The sequence below is a fragment of the Fringilla coelebs genome (assembly GCF_963513975.1).
Source record: "Fringilla coelebs genome assembly, chromosome: Z".
Taxonomy (NCBI): domain Eukaryota; kingdom Metazoa; phylum Chordata; class Aves; order Passeriformes; family Fringillidae; genus Fringilla; species Fringilla coelebs.
The window spans coordinates 22,614,598-22,637,271 of NC_140031.1; the positions used below are offsets into that span (position 1 = coordinate 22,614,598).

The window sequence follows — 22,674 nt, forward strand, 5'->3', positions numbered from 1 at the left end:
GGCTATCTTGTGGGCTGCCTAAAAGTGACACGCTTCAAGGGCTTCAGGTTCTGCTGTTCCACCTGTGCACCTTCTGGTGAGAAGAATGGTTTGCTCCCAGGGCACAACTGGCTTCTAACCAGGGGTTTTCCTGAGAATTGCACCATGGTTACAACTTTTAACCCAGTGCTTTCCTTCCTTCTTTGCTCCCTGGCACCTGAATGGAGATCAGAGTTTTAAGTCAGTTCTTGGGTACTCCTTGGCTGTCTTTTGTCCTGTGGAGATACTCCATGCATCCCTTCTTCCTGACTTACTAGAACTCTCTAAGTCTGTGTGCAGAAAATTCCCCATACAAAGCTAGACCAAGGGATCTAGCCTTTCCCTAGTGATGTGGTAAATTCCCTGTCACTTGAAAGCCCTAAATCAGAATTAGCATCTTCTCAAAGAGACCCCCTGCCAAAAGGAAGATTTTGAGGCAGGAATTACTACTGGTTGAAGATTTCTGCCCAGTAAATCAGATCAGCCTTCTCTGACTTTCGAATGTGTATTTGATGGATAAAGCTTATTCTAAATGCACTGATAGTTTGAGAATGACAGTTCTTTCCATGTAATAACATCTGCACACTGCTTTGCTATTAGTCTGCATAATGTTTGCCAGCAACACAGCAGGGGAGTTCAAGCCTTTCTGATGATGAATTTTTACTGAAAAAGCCAACGCACACATCCCAGAGCTCTAGGGTGCTCTGACTGACTGGAAAGCCATTACAGGGCTCTGCTGCTTTCCCCAGTGCAGAGGCTGGGTTTGTTCATAACAGCACTGGCTGACATTAACAGATCTGCACAGAGCAGTGAATTAATGGTGCTCCCTGTGCAGTGAATGCTTGTTGCTATTGCAGACATGCTGATGTGTGGTACAGCTCCTCAAAGTCTTCCACCACACCCATACATCACCTTCACCAGTCTCTCTTTGTAAGACAGCTTCATTTTTAAATTAAACCTCAGATTCTCCTTCATGTTTTGAGTTGATTTTGCAGATGTGGGAATTTAACAAAGCCTGACTAGACAGCTTCTTGCAATTGTACAAGAGGTTTGGAACAGAAATAGAAGATGATTGCATTTTTGCTGAGTTTTCACTATTCTGTGATGCTTGTGTTCCCATGTCTTAACCACGTTCTTTGGGAAGCTGACTGTGTTTCAAAGTTAAACACACCAGTGGTTTTCCACTGTTTGTTGGCTGGTCATGCTGCTTTCCTGATCCTCATTCAATTCTTGAGTCTATCTCTGCAACTTCTGGGGAAAGGAGCTACAAATCAAAGAAGGTGTACTGAGTCCCCAGCCCCAGTCCTGGCTCGAGGAGTCCTCACCTGAGGCTGGGACTTTTACTGCTGCCACAAAGCATGAGCATCAGCCACATCAGTGCCTGAACTGTGCTGAGGTCCTCTCAGATGCCCACAAACTGGTGTCCTTTGCAGTTTAATAACCATCTGGTTGACAGAATTAATCTTGTAAGAGTGGTAAATGCCTTGTCTCTAGCTGAGTATATGCAGTCTTTGGAGCACCACTAAAAACGAAGTACATATCTGGTTTTTATTAACTGTACCACTATGGTAACTGGTCTCTTCAGTCCCTAGTATAACACCAAATTATGTAATGCTGATTCACCATCCACTTCCTGAGGCCTCAACTCTGTTTGCATACATGAGGAAAGAGGAAGGGGTTTTACATCCTGCAATCCATCCCAGTTTCCTTGGAAAGTGTTGCTACATTATCTACATGTACATACGTACCCATATTCAGGAAAATAGCTTTTAGTTGCACTGAATTCCTAAAATAAGAGCAGTTAGGACTAGAAATAGAGTTTAAAATAGTTATATTAAATATTACAAAATGCACACACACACACAGAGCACTCAAAACCAGGGTCTTTCCAGAGAGTCCTTAATTTCTACTTTTCATAGCTTTACAGTAGTAATTCCGACCTGGGTGGAAAATTCCTGTTGCTGCAGGTTAGTGTCCACAAAGGAGATAGAGGAGTCCTGTGAAAATACAGACTTTCCCATCCATCTATAACATATCTCCTTAATATGTAACCCTCCCTTAGAACATACACGATGACTAAAATTAGTTTTAAGTCTCCCCTGGGCAGAGAAGGTAATATTCATACCTCTATCAAGTCTTTGCTCTTCACGAAGTTCAGAAGTTTAGCACGACCTTGGCTGAGCAGCGGTCTGCATCGATTAGTAAAGCTTTCTAAAATTAATGGGTTTTCTCATTATTTCCTTATCTACCAATCTCCGGCCTTGTCTACAAGCAGCGCGTTTGTAAAGACACATTAATCTGATGGCGCCGTCATATCTGAATTTGGCTTTGCAGGTTGCTGCCGTCACCATGGGAAGCTGAGAAACCCTTGGCTACTGCCTGGCACTGCCCATGATTCTTAGCGACAGAGGCTGGAGAAAGTATTTTGGAAACATCGAGGAAAGGTTTCAGCTCCTGCTAGGAAAGCACGGCCTTACAGCGGTCCTTGGAATAAACATGGCTTTTCCAGGCAGGAACGGGCGTGTGTGCCAGCCGCGCGATGCGCCAAAGCGGCTTGCACCGGGGCTGGTGCACCACAGCGTTAAACTCCAATTCCGTGCGCGGCCTCGTAAGATCCGCATGCCCTCTTCACTGAATTTAGCAGTTCCTAGCTACTCAAAACCAGGTGTTTTAGTAAGAATATTAGCAGGCAAGTGGTCTCAGCAGCGTCCTTGCGAGCAGGACAGCCTGCCGAGGATGGCCCCGAGGAGCCGCCCTCCGTACCGCAGCACCGCGGCTCCCGCTGACTCGCGGAGCGCGGCGGCGAAGCTCGCACACGGGCTGACGACAGCGGAAGCGGGCTGGCGGGGCCGGGCCGGCAGCGGGGCAGAGGCGGTGCCGCTCCGCCCGCGGCGCCGCGGGCTGCCCTTCCCATCGCGGGACATCCCAGCCCTGCCCATCCCAGGACCTCCCAGCCCTGCGCCCTCCTGCATGCGGGAGCAGCGGGAGCTCCGCGCCGGCCCGTTCCACCAGGATGTCCGCCCGCTGCTGTGCCGGCCAGGTAGGGTCGGGGGCGCGGGGAGCGCGGCAGGTGTGCGGGCGGGCGTTCCCGGGCATTCCCGCGGGCACCAGCCCGGGAGCTCCGCGGCCGCGGCGAGGAGCGAGGTGCCGGGGAGCGAGGTGCCGGGGAGCGGCCGGCGGGGCCGCGGCGGTGGGCGCTCCCCGCGGGAGCGGAGGCCGGGGTGGGCAGGGGCCGTCCCTGCGCTGCCCTGCGGCCGCGGCTCGGCGAGCTCCGGGTCGGGCTCCACGGGCAGTCGGCGCGGTGGAGGAAAAGCAGTCCCCGCAGCGAGCCGGGGTGCCTCTCCAGGCTCTCGGAGTGCCCGCGGTGGTGTTCCTGGCAGTTTCCTGGGGGGGTTCCCCTGGTGTTTGGGGAGGGAGGCTGGGCGCAGGCTGTCCCGAGGTGCGTGCGGACAGGCGGGAGCGCTCCGCGCACCGGCGCCCGCGGCAGGGCAGCGGCGTGCGGGGGGAGGCGCTGACACGGAGAGAGGCCTTCCCAAAGCCCTGCGCGGCAAGGAGCGATTCCCAAAGGGGTACAGGTCCTTTGAGCCGCTGCGGGAGGCGGTTGGGTAGCAGGCACTGGCTGCAGGTGGTGGGGAGTTCTTATACCACATGGTGTGAGAATTGGAATGCACTTAACTAATCTCATAGTCCCTGACTGCCTGTCAGTCCTCAAATCCTTCCACACACTCCTTTAAATTCGGCTTGTGGAAGGTTTCAGCATATTCAGGTGCTGGCAGAGGAAGTGAGAGGTGAGAGCAAGTGGTGATGGAGGGCGGTGCAGGACCTACACTGTTCAGTATCCATGGAGTGGGGATTCAGAACTCCTCATCTTACCATGGTGCACCTGTTTTCTTATTTAAATCAATTCCACAAACGGAGGATCATGACTTGGAGGAGACAGGCAGTAGTGAGGCCCTTTCCAGATCTCCTTCTTGGTTGCACTGAAGGGAAGAACTGTTGCTAATAGTTGTCTCTCTGGTATGATGTTAGACATCTTCCCCAGGTACTTTATTTTGTGGTTTTTTTTCATAAATCTCTGTTTCTGCAGTAGAAACCCATTGCTACTTCTATCTGCAATGAGCCAGAGAGCTTATTCATGTTGTTTTACATATTTAAGTACCTTATGGTTCTAATTCTATTGATATTTCTTTTCCTTTGCTCACTCTGCCCACCCTTAGACTCTGATTATTCTCTTGTTCTTTTATGAACTGCCCAGGAAAAATGTTGTGTCTTTCCTGTGGTTTGAAATCCTGGGGTAGATTTGGTCTTTTGTCTGGTTCTTTCAATCTTCAGTGGGACAGGAAGATTGCTGAGCATGCATCCACTTGCTGACCCTCTGGGAGCTGCTCTGAGCCTCTCCACAGAGTCCTGTGGACCTGGGGACAGCAGTAACCACATTTGCTAAAACTCTTCTTAATGCAGGGGCCTCCCTGACTGCTGCTTCATAACCATTTTGGCAGCGTGTGAAACAAGTTGTGGAGCAGCTCAACAGAGTGCAGTTAGTAGGTGCTGCTACAACAGCGGCTCGTGGCTTTTTTGCATTTTCATTGTGCTTTTTTTTTTGTGTGTAGCTCTTGGAGAAGTAACTTGAATTACCTAGAGGTTGAAACGGTTGTGATGCTCAGTGTTGAATGCTGTGGCTTTAGCATGACCAACCTTTGAGACATTCTTAAAGCCTCCATCCCTGCCCTTTGTAGTGATCCCTGAAAGTAATGTGTTTCATTGACACTGATATGTCACTTTGGAGTCTGTAAATAAAATGAACTCCTTAGTGTTGTTGAAGAAGCGAAAGCCCTAAGGTGGTTGTAGTCATAGTGCCTGTGATCTCTGGGGAGATTTATTCTGCTGGCTGAAGCACTACTTTTGATGTGAGAATTATCTATGCTAAATAGGACATATTGCTGGAGTTACAGCAGCAAACATAGCATGGATAACCTTTTTATAGGCTATGATAATAAACAGCATAAACCATGTTTCATTAGCATGCAGTGTCACATTTTTTAAATGAAAAATGGTCTTTGCCTTTTTTACTTGATTTATTTCAACCTTGATGAGGGCATGTTTGTATAACATGATTAATACACAAGAAAAACAAATGGGATAGAAGTTCTTCATTCTGTCTCATCCAAGATTCCTCAGGCATTTTGTGGGTACTGTTAATCAAGCTGGAAAATCAAGAAGGAATTTAGCCTCTCTTTCAAGGTTTCCCTGAAGATAAAGTTAACCCTGTGTCCAGAAAGAAAGGTTAAGTGCTTGAGGAAAGATGAAACTTTTACAAGAGCTATACAAAACAACTCTCATATTAGGTCCCTCATTTTTTCCTAAAATGTAGTGGTTTAATGTGCTTGATGCCCTGTAGTGTGAGGATTTTTTTGTGGCAAATAGTTTTGCCTTGTTGATATTTTATGCATGCCTGTCTGTGGATCTGCTTTCCTAGAGCTGACAGAGAACTTTGGTATTGTCTTTCTGAGCTATTTAAATGCAGTTGTTGTTTGTGTGTAATTGCTGTTTGTCTGTAGCTGATATGAAAATTTCCTTGTGAGTTAACGTGACAATTAATTTTCACTCCAAAAAAATTCCCTGGTGTGAAGTAGATGATGAGTGATTGGTACTTTTTTGAGTCAAACCATGCTAAGTGTCTAGTTGATGGTGCCTGTTGGAATGAATGCATCCAGGTTTTGCAGCCCAGATTCCTGTTGTTACAGGATATAGTGGCAAGCTGCCAGACTGCAGTGTACTTGATTTTGCATTTGCAAAATTATTTAAAATTATCTTAATGGACATTACTGTGTGACTTGTGTCCTTGCCAAGTAGACCCTGGGAACTTACTTTGAAGGAATTTGGCCATTTGTAAACTTTAATTTCTGCAGTTATTTTTTATTGGGCAGTGTACAACCTTGCTTTGAAGGTAATTGTGATATTTAGATTTCTGAGCTGTAATAAGCTTGTTAAATGTTTCTTCTTTTGCTTGTGTCTCATTGATAGACCTATTTTTAGAATGCAGTGAGAATACAGTTTGGCTTGGGCTTTCACAATGCTTTTGATTACATAAAAACTGTGTTTAAATTGACAGGAAACAGGATTTTATATTTGGCTTTTCTTCACTAGTGATTCTCAAGAGAATAAAGTTGAGATCATGGTTAAAGAAAGCAGCTGTTGCGGAAAATCTTTATTACAATGAATATGTTTTTTCCAGAGTTAAATAAATGTAATTTAGATTGTTAACATTCACTTTGGGTGGATCGTATCTTGTAGCTGGGTTGTTCAGGAAGAATAATTTTCCAGTTAAAACTGGTAGCTATTCAAGCTTATGAAGCTCTTTTTGTAGGTCTGTTAAATTTTGAGAGATGTACTTAATAGTGTTCTGTACTTAGAAGTCACATCAGGTAGTAAATAAAAGATGTCCCACAAGTTAGAAGATCAAGTTTTCATTTTCTACCCAGAATTCTAATTCTGATGGGGCTTTTTTAAAAAAGAAAAAAAAGGGGGTAAAAACAGTGCTGCTACATTTTTAAGGTTGACATTGGCCCATCTTTTGACTTCTGTGACTCATAGCTCCCGTGGAAAGGAGGGAGATGCCTGTGCAGATGCCTGCCCCTCTGGCGCTGCCTGTTTGCACCTACAGGTTGAGAAGGGGGCTTGCAGTCCCATCCCTCATGGTCTCCTCTTTTCATTACATGGTGAAAAGGGTGGTTCTGTCACCCTCATCCAGATTCATGTCCTCTGAGCTCACAGGAGCAGTGCAGGATGTATGTGTAGCGTGATGTGCCACAGTGCTGAGGGATGGTGCGGTGGTGTTCCTGGCTTCACTCCACGCAGTGCTCCCAAAAATACCATCTCTTGTTCTGCAAATGCCCCCCTCTTAGGTGACAGGGGTTTGTTCAGTGTGCTTGACCTGAACATTTAGCTGCAGGTATTTTCACACCTCTGCCACTGCTGTTATTAATTGTGATAGAAGGTGAAACCAGCTGAGGTCAGATGTAGGGTATTGCAGTGTAGTCCAATATGTTAGGAAAAAAAGCCTGGTGAAGGACTGTTTTCCCTGTTTGCAGAAATGTGGAGTTGTTGCTTTAAATAAATGGTTTCCTGAATAATTGAATTAGCACAGCCTGATTTCCTGCAGCTTTGTCCATTGAGGTTGGTCTCTCATGCTGATTCCCTTTCTAATAAATATGAAATTGCCTTGCAACCTTTTCCTTGCTTAGGGTTGAGAGATCATTCTTTCCCCCACTAAAACTTTTGCCTCTTTTCAAGGAAACATTAAAAACTTTTCTTGGAGGTTTCATCGGCCTGCTATAGCAGGATAAAATTTACTGCTGGATTTGAAAATGTTTAAAATGGGAAGAAAAAGTGACCAAAAGATGGGGAGATCCTGTTAGTGTTGTATCATTTGACATTGCATTTCTAGGTTGGAATCCTTTCCCTGTCACTGCATAAGAGGGAGAAGACGGTCTTTCTCATTTCTGCCTGATTTCCAATTGCTTCCTATCTTCTTAGACTTCTTCTCTTGCATCCCATGAGTTGGTTGTATCGTGGGCTTAAAGAAATGCCTTAAATACCCATAGCTCTAGAGCTGTGGAGGGAAGGCAGCGTAAGAGCAGGGCCTCTAATTTTAAGGGCAAGGGAGTATTTTTCTGCTGAAGGATCTAAACATTACTGCTGGTTTTATTTTAGTTTTTGCTAGTGTGGTTGTGCCGGGATATGTTTTTCTTGTTACTGGAACTTTCATTGCAATGGAAGCACTCGCAGTTGTAGGTACAAGACCTACTTAATTCAGGGATGAAAGCCTGAGCTGTGGCTGCAGTGGAAGCTGTAGGTCTCGCTGGAGCTAGTGACTGCTCTCATCCCAAACACGTGCGTGCTGAGGTTGCGTGGTGTCCTCAGGTTAGCCACATGAAGATGCTTGGACCTTAGGTTGTTTCCTGTGTCCTGCTCAAGGAGCCCAGTCAGTGGTGCTTCCATTTCTTTCTCCACCATTAGGCTGCAGGCCCTAACAGGTCTAGGCATTCGGAATGCCCACCCTCCGAGGTATTTAGTCTGCAGCTGACCATTCTGGGGATGGGATTTGACCTGCTATGCAGGAACTAGAGTTTGCAGTTTAGTAATTGGATATTCCAGCAATTAAAGGTGGTGTGTACTCAAGTGCTTAAGCATATAAATGTTAGCAGTCTGAACGCATAAAATTTTGCTCTTCTTTCTGCCCAGTAGCACTGATCCAAAGTACATCGACCTGTAATCTCTGGTACTGAGTTTTAACAGGAACTGTTCTTCATGTTTTCTGAAAGGACCCTGTCTCAAGGGTTTTTCTCTTGGCTTATTACCGTCACTGGCAAAACAGTGGTTCAGGAATACTTCCTATATCAGGAAGATGTAGGCATTATATTTTAAAATGCTCATCAAGAAGCAATGTCAGGATGTGAGCAGGCTCCACTTTGAACCTGCTGGTCAGGAAAAGTGTCTGAATGTTGTGACAATGATGTAAACATCTTTAGCAATGCTTTGAACAAATTGGGTTTTTTTAATATGAAGGGATGAGCAAGAGTTAAGGCTTTGTACCATTTTATTGGCTTTTGTCTCTTTGTACAAAGTGTGAATGTGGTTTTTTTTCTTTTTTTACTCCCCACCCTGAAGTGCTCTTGGACTCAGTACTGAAACCATCTTTTAAAGACACAGCATGTTTGTGAAACAGCTCAAAGCTGTCTCTTCATTCAAAAACAAAGCAGCTGTTCCAGCTATGTGCTTTTAAGTCAATGCTTAGGCAGTTACTGCCCTGCATTTTGCCGTGTTATACCATGTGCCATCCTACCTCTAGAGTCCAGGTCTCGAACATCAGAGCTAACCTGGAGGAAATCTGCTCTCTGTATGATGTGATAGCCCCAGCTGTGAGACTTTGCGCTGCTCACTTCTCTTTCATCTTTCAGTTGCTCACTTACTGTCTCCTCTGCTGTGAAAGTCTGAGAAGTAGCTGCAGCATGAGCTTAAATTACCTGCAGATGAGAAAACTGTGAAATGCGAAATTATAGGAAAGGACAGCTGAACCTGTCACCCAGCAGAAGTTGCTCTCAGTGAAGAACGTCCAGGGATCAATGCAAAGGAGATTCAGGATCAGGTCTGACTTGAGAGGGTATTTAAAATTGCCCAGAAGCACACAGGTGGATGAAAGGACTGGTGAAGCAGAGACTACTATTGAAGCAGATGTAACCCGAATGGCAAAAATACAACTTTTTAAGTGCAGCCACGTATCTGGTTGCCCACCTTGTGTGTGGAGTGCTGCAAGGCTGAGTCCCACCCCCTTTGTGGCTGTATGCTGGAGAGAGCCGTCAGGTGGGGACTTGCTGGACTCTTTGCCTTCGGACTACCATGGTTTTGTAGGAGGGACTGGGTAAATTTGAAATTTTTTTTCGGGAAAAAAAGACCCTGAACAACTTAGGTTGTGGGAGATGAAATCTTAAAGCCTTCGAATGAGACTGAGGATAAATGTTTTGGTTTCTTTCTCTGATGAGCAGGGAGGAAAGACCAGGAAATTAAAAGTTGTCTAAGCTAGTAAAGAAAGCCTTACCAGGAACCAGTGCCTGGGAAGCTGTAGCAGACGAATTAGAAGGTGGGGTTTTTTCACTTTTCAGTGTCAGATTTAAGTAACCACAGCAATGGACAGTTTTCCTCATACTGCTGTCAAATCCAGATGGTCTGTGCTAATGGAAAATAGCTCAGTAGAGGAGATGGGTGATACGATACACTGTGAGGCTCAGATCAGACTAAACAATTGACTTGATTTTTCCAAAATCATCAGGAGAAGAGCAGTTGAGCAGACTTGAATTCGCAGTGATGTTATTTTCTGATGCTGAGCTGAGTCACCACTCAGTAACGTTTGTGCAGAGAGACAGAAGTTAAGCCCAGCTTAACTTCAGCCCTGCTGGTGCCCGGCACTGGCTCACCCACGGTTTAACTCTCAGCGTAGCTTTCTTGCTGAGGCTTCGAGTTGCTTGGTGCTGCATGGCAGTTCTGCCCCGTGGTGGCTGAGGGCAGGAAAGCCTCACCAGAAAGCACAACTTGGGCAGCGTTTGGGCTGGAGTGGCTTTTTTCTGAAATCTGTTTCAATTTTGCAGTTTGCAGCATGAGATGCGCTCCTCAAAATAGGTCATCAGTCGATTAACTGGTATGTTGGTTGACAAAGCCTCTTGGCTTAGGTCACATGGTGTGTCTGAATATTAAATAACAAGCAGTGGAAAGCCAGTTGTCAGACAAAGGACTAAATAAAGCCTCCTTTTTGGTGAGTTTAGTTACTTCAGAGGGACAAACAGCTGTGTAATCATGTGACCTGTTGAAGACGCTTTTGGAAAATGCATATGCATAACAGCAGTCAGTTTTCAGTAATAGTCTGAGACCAGCTCCTAACACTCAGGATATCTGGCATCAGACTTCTTGTTTTCATGAACCAGTCCACTAATGAAATATTTGTGTCTAGATGCTCTTTCCTGAAAGAAAAAGTCCAAGCAAGGGTGGGTGTGTGGCCACTTCAGGATCTTTTTCAGGCAGGGCTGGCTGCTTTGCCTGTCCAGCCTGCTTGGATGCTGCCTGTAGCTGTGAGAGTAGATGTTTGGATGTTTTTGGTAGACCCTGCTGTTAGCAGCTCAGTGACTGCCTTATCTGCAAATCTTATGGCCCAGATAATGCTGGTAGTCAAGTAACCAAGCAGCGCATGAAAAAACTAAGCTGCTGTAGGCCCCCATGAAAAGAAGCTTCAGCAAGGCACATTCCTGTGCTCTGTGGACAGGCTGTAAGGCACGCATTCTCCCCTGAGCTCTCACCAGGCTGTCAGTTAGGAAGGAAGAAATGAAAAGCTGCTGAGTCTTCATTTCATTAAAGAATGCAGGTTTTTTCCCCATTGTGCTCTTATCCCCTTTGATTTTTTACTATTTTTGCCGAAGTCTCCCAAAAGGAAATTCTTTGTTGTGATAAGCTTGATACTTGCCTATGGTTTGTATAATTTTAAAATACCATAGGCTATTTTGGGCAGTGATCCTGAAACTCTTCACTTTAATGACTGCACAAAGTATTTTCTAAAGCCTTCGAAATATTTTTGGAAACATATGTGGAAAATACGTTCTTAAAATCTCACTGTCTCTATAAAAGCAGCGGGCAAGATAGGTTCTCTTACTTTCAGTCTTGTATGTAAACAGTTACATGTGCTTAACATTACTCTCGTACCCCATTCCACTGATTTATCAGATCGCATCACAGCTTGCAAAAATCAAGACTTGAGTGTGTGGCAGATGTTAAGTATGTGTTGGCAGAGTACTTATTGTAGGGAATTGATAGTTTGCTCGCTAGTTGGTAAGCCTGCTTTTACCCTGTTTTATTAACCTGTCTCACTCTTGCTAACCATAGGCGCTCCCCAGGCTGCTGTAAGATGGGGCTGTTCAATGTGTCCGTGCCTGCCGGTACTTGGAAAGTGGTTTGCACGAGCTGGGGCTGTTACGTGTCTGCTGACTTCTGCTCTTTACTGGGTGAATGTCAGAATTACTGTTCCGTGCATTGGCAGGCACCTACAGCACTCAGATTGAATGAGGTGGTAGGAAAGCACCGCTGGAAACATCTGTGCAGAGAAGCGAGAAGGTGTGTAGGACAGCTGCAAAACATTCACCTCTGCTTTCCCTTCCTGCCCATGGACTGTGCCCTCACGTGGAGTGGTGGAACTGTTGCTGCTGTTGTGTAAGAAATCAGCAGCTGAGAAGGGTTGATATGTGATTTTTATAACTTGCCAATAGGTTGCTTGATTTGCTCACCCTCAGCAGAAGAAAGAACTGTCAGGACTCATGAGTGCTGGAGCAGGGGTAAGATTGGGTGAGTGGCTGGCAGAGGAGTCAGAGATTAGTCTCAGCTGGAAGGGACCCACAAGGATCATTGAGTCCAATTCTTACATGAATGGCCTGTATGGGGATCATACCCACAACTCTGGTGTCATTGGGAGAAAGGCTGGGTCAAGCCTGGGGTTGTTAAGCCAGCCTAGCTACCAGAAGAAGTGTCTGTGAAATTGCACTTTGAATATATTTTAGCAGAAATATTTCCCACACAGCTTTCCACAGCTGCTGTTGTGAAACCAGTCAAATCAGCCATCATCCAGGCAGTTCAAGTCTGTTTTCAAGTATGTTAGGCTTTCACATTCTGGGGTCTCAGGCAAGGTGGCACTGTACTCTGTGAGCTCTAAAGAGCAGCACTGAGCAAAGCAGGCAGCTAGTGGCGTCCTGGTGGGTTAGTGTGAGGGAGCTGGCTGTTGGTAAGTGTTTGTGGAAAGCATAAATATTTGTCCACTGCTTGTAATTATTGTCAGACTGTGGTGTTCACCCTGGTGAGGAGAGGTAAAGCTAGAGAGAGAGCTGGGCTGGCTGTGCTTGCTGCCTAACTTGTGGGAACCTTTGAGAGGGACTTGAAACCAGAACCTGCTGCAGGATGACAAACTCTGAGTAGAACAGCCTGGCTTTCAGGTGCTGCTTGCTGGGCTGTTGGAGAGCCTGGGCTTGGGGTGCTCATGAGACTCCGAAGGAGCTCTCTGCATACAAGGCCTGTCTGCTGGCAGTGTTCACAGACCTTCTTTGTTGGGTTGTCTCTGTCCTAAAAACTGCACAGCATCTTCCTCCTGCAGAACCCCATTGTTTGGAGGAGCTTTTGATGATAAGCTTAATCTGTAAAAGATTTTTGACATTACTTTCCTTTTTTCTCAGTCTGTTTTTTATAACGTGACAGAAAATTGTTGTTGGCTTGCAGTGAGTTTTGAGCCCCTGTGCAGACCCTTGCTGCGGTCGAAAGGCAAAGGAGAAGTGAGATGGACCATGCCTGCAGTAAAGGATGTGGCATCAGGGTGTCTGTGTAGCTTAGCTCCACATTGACCAAAACTTAACAGAGAACTCTTTGTATAAGTCTTGTCACCCAAGATAATATCTTTGAAACCTCTTGGGTCAATAGGTTGTGGTCAGCATCTGAGTCTTTGGGACAGAGACTGTTCTCATTTATTTTTGGATAACACCTATTTCATTGTGGCCTACTCCGGAATGTTAGAGGTACAGTTTAAAAAAGAAAAAAAAAACAACCCTCACCAAAAAAACCCCAAACCACCAAATTTGAGGTTGTGTCTGAATATTCTAACCAACTTTCTATGGTTTCCATGGCTTTTCAGAGTGCTTGAAGAGGTGACTCTGGAAGAAGATGGAAATAGTGGTATTTTTCACAAATATTTCCTATTTTTAGGGTATGTGCTCAGTATTAGAAACTATCATTAAGGTCTAAGTAATGTGGAAAAGTACATAAATGACTTACATATTCTGTTTAAGCATTTGTTGCTTTAAGTAGCAACTGCAGTGACCCAGGAGTAGAATAGCAGACGTTGCTGGATCTAGATGAGATTTTACTGGCAGGGCTCTCTAGCACCTGGTGTAGGAAAATGTTTCTCTCCTTACAAATGCCAAAGCTGCATACCTTTTTACTTCCATACTGTAGTTGTTATGCTAAGGCAAGCAGTTCAAGTTCATTGTGGATACTTTGGATTGGACTGATACCAAGTCCTTTTATGTTAAAATGACCTTCTTTTAAAAGAAGCCTTACTTTTCTGTTGTTGTTGTTAAAATTCTGAAGTGGATAAATTACAATTTCTGGTATGCATTTGTTTTGAAATGTTACCACATTTGTTTGCTGAGTCAGTAACTTGCTGTAGCTGCCTTATATCCTGGACCTGGGTCGATGCTCTAAAAAGTAATGTAATTTCACTACCTATAAAAACCAGAATTGCCGTTCAGCCACTAGAGCCTTCTATTTTGAAAGTATACTTGCATGATGTGCTTTCGCACATAGTATTTTTACTTTCCAGCTTAGGTGCCAACATGAGCCCATTCTGTTTATTCCCCATATCTGGAGCTCTGTGTTTTGGGCAGGATTTCTGTTCTGCAGTAGCAGCAGTTTTAGCAGCTGCATGCTTTGAGGCCCCGTCTCCTCTGGCATGAGGTCCGGTGGTGAAGAGGGAGAAGAGCAGCGTGGGGGCTGGGTTAGACTGTCCCCGCGTTATGTCTTCTGCAGCTGAAGAGCTGCTGTTGAGAAAGGGAAGGGCCTGTCTGCCACCCCCTTCCTGGGGGCTGAAGGCAGGAAGTATGACCTTGAATGTTGCGGAGATAGAAAGGAAGTGATAAACTGGGAGTCTTTTCGAGAGACTTCTTCAGGATGATTTGAGGCTCTTTGAACAACTAATCTGCTTGTGATATTCTGTGGAGTTCAATACAGGTGTCTGCAAATGCACATGAAACCCCCCTCCCCTTTATCAGACAAGTCCCTGGTGCTGGAAGAGGAAGTGTCTGTCCTGTGAGGAATGCCGTGCATGGTGCTTGGATGCCTGAATTCACATACAACCAATGAAGTTTGCCTGGACTACTCAAATATGGCACTATGGATTTTCAATCTTTTGGCAAGCATCCACCTTGTACAACTGCTTGCAGAAAGCAGAAGGTCCTCTGAAAGTTCCTGTGACCCCTCCAAAAGCTGAGGAAACACCAGTAAGAAGCATCCTTGGTGTGCTGGGGTGCCATGCTCTGGCAGCTCACCATACCTAGCTCAGGGAGTGCCTGGAAAATGGGAGTGTAGCGGGGTGAGGTTACTCTGGGTTGGCAGCAATGAGACCTGGGAGGGCGTCTCCCTGCTCCTGGCTGCCTACTGATGTCCAAAAATCCCTCCTGTGGTCATGGTTGGTGGGTTAAGCACAGACAGGAACCATATGGAGCTGCTGCCTATTGCAAGTAAGGGCCTAGCCATGGACAGTGCTGCCTTATGTACACATAAGTCAGGCTTGCCTTTGTGTTTCATATATGACTTTTCTAAAAGTAGAAGGCAGGCTAGGTGTATCCAGTCAGTGGTACTGGTGACAGCAAGAAAATAATGAACCTCAATCTAAATCCCTTTCAGGATTTATTCAGTACTTTTATCCTTGTTGAATGAAATAATTACATGGGTTTTGCTATATTTGGTGAATTTTATTTTGGTGGACCCTCAGTTGCGGGTAGAAAACTAAAGCACACAGGGAAATCTGTCTCTCATCCTTAGCAAATCTGGGAAAGCTAGACACTGATGTGCTTAAAACTAGTGAGTTTTGATAATCAAGACAGTCTGCTTCCACTTAAATGCTGCTCAGCTGGGAGGAGAGGACTTGAGAAATTCTGGAGTTTTGCAGGAAGTCTCCCAGCTGTCTAACTTTTGCAATAGAAACCTTAAGATGGAGGGTTTTGGTGGATTTTTGACTTGTGGTTTTTTCTTACTTTTCAGTTGGCCTGCTGCTGCGGTACTGCTGCTTGTTCCTTGTGCTGCAAATGCTGCCCCAAGATAAAACAGTCAACCAGCACCCGCTTCATGTACGCGCTGTACTTCATCCTGGTGACCATCATCTGCTGTGTCATGATGTCCACAACAGTAGCTAACGAAATGAAAACTCACGTAAGTAGCAGGGATGGGTCACTGCTGCCCCTGGAAGAAAATGGGGCTCCTTCCACGGCTCTTTGTGTACAGGGGCGCTCCCTCAGAAGAGGCGGTCTATTTCCTCCACCCATCCACTTCTAAACACTGATGGGATGATTTTCCATGCTCAGTCTCTTGATTTTTCCATGCTCAGTGTCTTCCTGTCACCCACTGAGCATGTTTTACAACAGGAAGAGCCAAGGCATCCTCCCTCTCTGGGGCAGAAATGTACCCCAGGTTTGCTGTGCAGGCAGTGTCACAGGAGGGAGAAGTATTGGGGAACTTGTTTGAGTAGAACAAATCTGTTCAGTCTAACCTTGATTTTTGTCTCCTGTTTAGCAGCAGAAGCAGCAAATTAGAAAATAACTCTCCAAGTGTTGCAGTTTTAATTCTGCCTTCCTGGTGTGACAGACTACTGCAAAGCACAATGCTGCAGAGACTCTACAAGGGGTTTTCTTCAGTGTGTGTTGAGTCTTTGTGTTCACATGGCCTCTAACCACAGCAAATATTGTTCATCTCTAATTGTCTTTTTAATTAGAGAGCTTCAAAAGCATGAAAGGAGCTGTGGCTGAAGCTAGACTTTAAAACTCAAGTTTCTTTCAGAGTCTTAATATAACTTTCCTAAGCTAAATGTTCACCAGCCTGCTTGTGCTCACACACTGGTCCTGTTGTCCCACGTATTTGGTTTGGCTTCATAAGCCACCCAAGTAGCACAAATCCTCTCCCTCACCCACTACCAACTACGATAATAAAACCCTGCTTTTAACTAGAGGGAACAAGGGCTGCATTGCTTACTTCTTAAAAATGAAGATGCATCAAATGCATCATTGGGCCTGCTTCAGGGGTTGTGTATGTGCTTGTCCTGGAGGCTCAGAAGGCTTCCATCAGTGTGAGCATCTTGTTTTGTGCTCCTCTCCCAAGAGAGTGAGGCTGCACTGCGAGGCCTCTTTCCTGACTGAGCCAGGTGCTGAACAAGCTGACGCCCTGGTTACATTCTGCACTTGACTTTTGGTTGTCTCTGAAATACATCCCTCCAGAGCATCCCAGATGAAGGAGCTGGTGGCAGCACCCCCTTCCTGCAACACAGATGAACCAGTGGGTTTATAGCAGGTTAATTTGGGGGCTTCTGTGCTCTGCTGCCTGTGACCTTTCTTTCTTCCAGTTATACCTTCTTGGTATGTTCTGTCCTAATTTTCTTTCATTTAATAGCACTTTGCATGAGTTATCCTAGTGCCACATTTTACCCCAGGCCACCAGAAGTTGGTGACCACCCTGCAGAAGCACCCAGTACAGACGTGATGCTTGCCTGTAAGCTGGGACTTAAAAACCGTTCAACATGTGCGTGCTGAAATTGCTTGCCAGGAATTGCTTTGACTTACTAGATGCTTAGCTTGGCAGTAAAGTGAATAACCCAAGGAACTTAAGTGTGTGGGAGACAAATTATATGCTCATATCCAAATTTCATAAAGTCCTTTTCCATCAGTAGTGTGGTTTTAATGCAGCTTGTATCCCTAACAAAAAATACTCTTTATCCAACAGAGAAGTGATTCAAGAAGCCTTCAACAACATGCTTTTCACTATTGCCAAATTTCTTTTCCAGTTCATAGTCCTGAAAGCTCAGTGTGGGAAGAAATGGCACAAAGAGTAGCTGTTAGTTTGAAGTGGAAGGATAATCACTGTCTTAGTTTAGAGCATTTGATGTCTTTGAATGGGAAATGGACCATCTGAAAGTAGGCTTTCTTTTTCTGCTTTCTAATTTAATAATTATGTTCAGGGCTGTTAAGAGTTCAAAGATCCCTGAAGCTAATTCAGCACAGTTTTAATAGAGTGCACCTTGAAAATCTAACCAGTCTCAGCTTCTCAGTGATGAGCTGTGCTTTGGAAGTGCTGTGCACTTACTGATTCCTTTGCTTTTGGCTGGGTCATGGAACACTCCCAGCTCCTGAAGCCAGACTGTAAGCAAATACTTTATATGATAGTTTTGGGACCTCACCCTCTCTTTTTTTTTTTTTTTTTTCTTTTTTTTTTGAGAGAAAACGGATCTTGATTAATTTTGAAAAGGATTTTTTTTTAAAATTGTATTTAGGTAAAGAATGTTAAAATTCAAATTGTAGTGCAGTCCTTTTTAGAGCTGTATTCTTGGCAAGGAACCATGTGTCTCCTTTACCAGTGTAGAGTTCAAATACTCATGCTGATCTTACATGGAAGGAATCTCTCGTTTGCAGTGAGAGGTGTTTTTTTCTCTTTGGTAGTTTTGCTGTAAGTTCCCAAGTATACAGTAGTAGACCTCTGGGGAAAGAAGCAAGAGGCAGTGGAAGAACAGGGAAGAAGTTGATGGTTATTTGCAGAAAAATTTTGGATAGTAAAATGTAAAATAGATTTTGCAAGAGCAATGTTGCATATCAAAGGAAAAGACTGGGTATTCATCCATCAGGATATGTGAGCCTGCTGACAGGGACAGAAAGACAGAAAAGACCAATATGGAGTTACACTCCATATTGTGCTTCAATACCTTGATCCATATATTATTATTTTTTTTCCTGTTATGCTTAAAAAAACCCCAAACAAACAGATACAGCTTAAATCACATGTGTTCTGTTAAAGCAAAATTTGCGTTTTACAGGCTTTGAAAGGATAATTTAGAGAAGAAAAGGGACAGAATTGTTTTGGTCTCAAAACAATGTTTAGATTTTTTTTTTTTAACTTGGATTTTTAATGTTAAAGCTCTTTCAAAATTAGTGATTTCAGTCTGAATATATCCATGTCCTATTTAATTAATGAAAAGAACAATAAGAAATTTTCAGGAAAATAAACACCAGTAAAACTCAGTTCAGTTGTGTGAAAGCATTTCACACAAGGTGGTCACATGTTCTGGCAAAACATACTTTCAGGCTTATTTCCCCTGCTAACTTTATATCTTGGCCCTTAGCTGCATTATTGCCTGTTAAACTCCAAATATGCTACCAAAACTAAAAGTTCTGAGTGCAGATGTCTGTTGCATATTTCTGATAAAACATTTAGCCATAGATTTGTGATGATGTGTTCTGGTCTGATTGTTTCTTGGTTTTTTATTTAATTTCTCAGCTGCCCAGGACAGGTGATTTTACGTGGGGGTTTTTGCCCTTGCTTTCCCACCTACACAAATTTTCATTCATGCATCCTAAGCGAAGTTTGCCTGCCGTATTCTCCCTCCCTGGATGAGGACATCCAGGTGAAAGCAGGCTCCTCCGGGGCTGTTCCTGCGCCCTTCTTCCCTCCTGCTCCCCTGGGATGTGCTTTGCCACGCTCCCGTGCTGGCAGGTTTGGTGCTGACCGACCCCAGGATGGCTCTGTGTGCTTGCAGCTGGCACTGAGAGGAGAGCAAGTTCAGGACATCCTGTTGCTGTAGATGCTGCTGAAGTGCTGATCGTCTCTGAGGGCTTCAGTGCGTGCTGGAAGGTTGCCAGCTTTGCTGCGATAACATCAGTGCTTGCACAGCAGCTGAGGCATTTGTGTTATTGGAGTGGATACTGAGTTTTCTGCAATAGGAATGCTTTGTCCTCTGCTCGGAGGCCAAAGACTTCAGCTTGGGCTGCTTTTAAAGGTACAAAAGTAGCTATTTCACTGTATCTTGGCAAAAAACAAATATGTGTCTGAATGTCTGTGGAAAATACCCAGCATGGTAAAACTGCCCACGTAGGGTGGGCAGCCTTCTCAGCAGCTGAACATGTTTCAGAGATACAGATTGAAAAGAAACATAAGTCCTTTTTGTCGTCAGTGAAGTCACATAAGCCTTGATACATTGTTCCCAGCACTAGACCATCCTTTCACAAAAACCGGCAGGTTTTATTACACCAGTCCTATTGATCCCAGCATTGTACCTGTTAGGGTCTCCAAGAGTTTAGTTTGGTTTTATTCTTGTTTTGCTCCTTCAGGACCATCGGTCTCCTAAAAGAGCGTTCAGTCTCATGGGACTGTTTCTGTGACCATCACTTTTTATTGCATAGTGTGGTGAATAGTACATGGTGGCTAAACTCTTTGTTGCTTATGTAGGGCAAACTGAGCTATTGTTCTTGTGAATCCATCTATTTTCTCTCAGCCAGACCTGCAGTGAAGTTAATACTTACGGGAGGAAAGAATGTATAGGTTCAAAAATCCTGTCAAGATTTCTGTAGAAACCTATGCAGTTAAAGAAGGTGCCTACTCGTGGCTACCCAGAGATGTGTTTCTAATTAGCTAGTCAGCTAATCAAGTTCTGTGATATTTTTGTTTTGTTGCGTTTTGCTCTGAAAGTCTTGTAACTAAAGTGATTTTTACAGATGTTGTAAAAATCTTTCTCCCTGATGAGTACTATCATAGATGTCAAACAAATAAGTAATTTTCCCAGAAATATTTTTAGTTCAATATTATGCTGTTTTCTAACCTCTCCTGCACAAGATTGATGGTTATTATAAGCAAAGAACAGGAAAGCATTAATTGATAGCCCTGCTGCTTTCCCTGGCATTGTTGTGGCCCCTTGGCTTGCTGTGGCATCTCTGTAGCTTTGAGAGTTCTCTTAATTATTCCAGTCAATCCATTTGCTCATTTTGAATGCTGGCATTTTTGCCCAGTCTGACATTTCATTGCTTTCCAAGACCTGGGAAAAGTGTTGCTGATGCTCCAGACGATTTCTCAGGAGCTTTCCAAAACTCTTGGATGCAAGTTAGCCACAGCTACTTGTTTAATGTCCAGCTTCTTTGTGCAGTGGCTACTAATCTCTGAATTACTGCTGAAAGAGCAGCTTGGAGTGGCCCAGCTTGAGTCCATTCTAGTAACACCACAAGCTGTGCTGTTGGTGATCAAACAGCAGATGAAACAGCAGTTTTCATCTCCTCAGCTGGTTCTAGCCCACCAAAGATCAGCTCCAAATTGTAGTTAGGTTTGCTACTGTCGGAACCCAGGAAATTCCTCTAGCTGCCCTGGGGGCTCAGAAACCTTGGCACAGAGCCCAAGACCCCTGTGCCTTTGATTTAGCCCTTGGAAAAAACAATTACCACCCTTTGTATGAAGAATTACAAGTCATGACAGTTTAAGTAGAATGATACTGAATTTATAACAGGGTGAAAAATAGATTTTTGGTGTTTTAGAATGGGGATTCAGGGGGCAAGTTGGAGGAATTTGGGCATGTCCAGCCTTTCTCCGTCTTCTTCTTGGCCTCCATCTTCTGCTGTGATGTTGGCACTTTTAGATTGGTTTAGAGAAGAAGCTCACAGTCTAACATAGGTGATAGGTATTGGAAAGTAATTGTAAATATTGTACACGTACTTTTGAGTATAAAAAGATAACACCGCCTCTCAGGTGGGAAGAATGCCTCTGACTGTCTTGCTGAGCGGACCTCTGCAGGTCAAGAGAAAGAATTTTATAGATAAGATACAATAAACAGCCTTGAGACCGAGAACTGAAGAGCCCTGACTCTGTCTTCCAGCGCCAGGCTGGGAAAAGAGACTTTGTAACTTATCTCAGGGTCACTCTGACCAGCACGGATCTCGAGATGCTCCCCTTAGCTCAGCCACTCCAGTGTTGCAGTGAGCTCCTTTTTTTGAGAAACTTTTAGGAGGGTTGTTGAGCCCCTGACTGGTTTGGAGTCCTGGAGCGTGGGTTGAAGTTGCATACCCTGCTGAGAGAGGTGGGCTTTCAGAGCCTGATGGCTGGAAGCTGGCAGTTTCCCTGTTTATCGCTGTTTCCTGCGTCTCGGAGGGCTTTACCCAGCTGGGAATGCTGCCTGATGGCTGGCACGCAGACCCTGTTATTCTTTCATTGTTACAGTTTTGTGTCCTGACCTGCTTGCTGAATGAAGGGGTTTCCTTTGCCATAGCTGTTGATTTGTGCATGCTGTGTCCTGCTACATGTTGGTGTCTCTATCCTCCAGTCACCTGCACGGATAGCAGCAGTCAACTCCAGAGTTTAATAATGCTGTTCAACTGGTCTTACCAGCCTCAGCTGAAGGCTGTAAGCACATAGAGAGGCCCTTTTTTCCTTTGAAATGGATGGCGGTTTTCTAATTAAATTCCTGTCTTTCTGTGCAGCTAAATGTTTCTCTGGCTGTGGGGAGCTGATGTCTACACAGAGGTGCCTCACAGCAGCGGGTGGGTCCTGGCCACACAGACCTGTTTTTTTGAGCACCCAGCATCATGTTCATGTGGTGAAACTGAAGCCAGAATGTGCAGCTGTTTGTTTTTCCCTTCGCAGGGAAAGGCCTCAAAGGCAAATATTTAATGAGTCAAAAGAGGCAGGAATATTCCGTCTTTCTGTTAATTTAAAACAAAATCAGGTCAACTGGCACAACTCCCTTTCAGAAGCTGTGATGGTGGGGAGGAGGGGTGGTTGCTGCCCCTCTGACACTTGGGTGTGTTTTAGTCTGTCTTTCCAGCCAGGGCAGCACAAGCCCCTGATGTGTCTCATGTAAGCTGAATTGCTGAAGCAATCAGAGTCTTTTGCTGTACAGCGTGGGAAGAAGGGAGAAGGTCCCTAGGGTGAGGGAATAAGCAATAATGGCATGAACCAGGAGAGCTGAAGGAAAGTGGACTTGTACCCCAAGGGATCTGTGAGGAATGGAGAGAAGGCTCTGGAAGAGTTCAGTCCCTTATGTTTTAGATTTTTTTGTATCCCCTGAACCCTGAAATCCAGGCTGAAGGGGTGTCAAAAGTCAAAGGTATTAAATGAATACCTTTCAGTATTACTCTTACTCTCACTGGTACCAGCCAGCGAGAAGTCAGTGGTGCACAGATGTAGATGTGCTTATGTGTGCTTTGTGTCCTTTCTAAGTTTATATTTAATGTGTTCTGCTTTTCAGATTCCCTTCTACAAGCAGATGTGCAAGGGCATTCAGGCAGGGGAGATGTGTGAGAAGTTGGTGGGATACTCTGCAGTGTACAAAGTCTGTTTTGGAATGGCCTGTTTCTTCTTTTTATTCTTCTTGTTCACCATCAAAATTAACAACAGCAAAAGTTGCCGAGCGTACATTCATAATGGGTGAGTTTTTTGATTGCCTAATTTTAACATCTCTTTACAAATTTGTGCCACAAACTTTCTATTTGGGTGTAGTACTAGGCAGAAAAAATACCCCAAAACTCAGAAATATTCACTTTGCTCTTACTTTTAGAAATAATG

General features: G+C 44.6%; 1 protein-coding gene across 1 annotated transcript in view; it reads left to right on the forward strand.

Moving 5' to 3' along the window:
* The first annotated feature begins 2,943 nt into the window (after positions 1-2,943).
* The window catches only part of SERINC5 (serine incorporator 5), a 35,262-nt gene continuing 15,531 nt past the window's right edge, over positions 2,944-22,674 (forward strand). Inside the window, exons 1-3 of the mRNA XM_084225021.1 lie at positions 2,944-3,058; positions 15,358-15,525; positions 22,358-22,536. Coding sequence (XP_084081147.1) covers positions 3,032-3,058; positions 15,358-15,525; positions 22,358-22,536 — 374 coding nt within the window. The 5' untranslated portion in view covers positions 2,944-3,031. The remainder of the gene's footprint in view (positions 3,059-15,357; positions 15,526-22,357; positions 22,537-22,674) is intronic.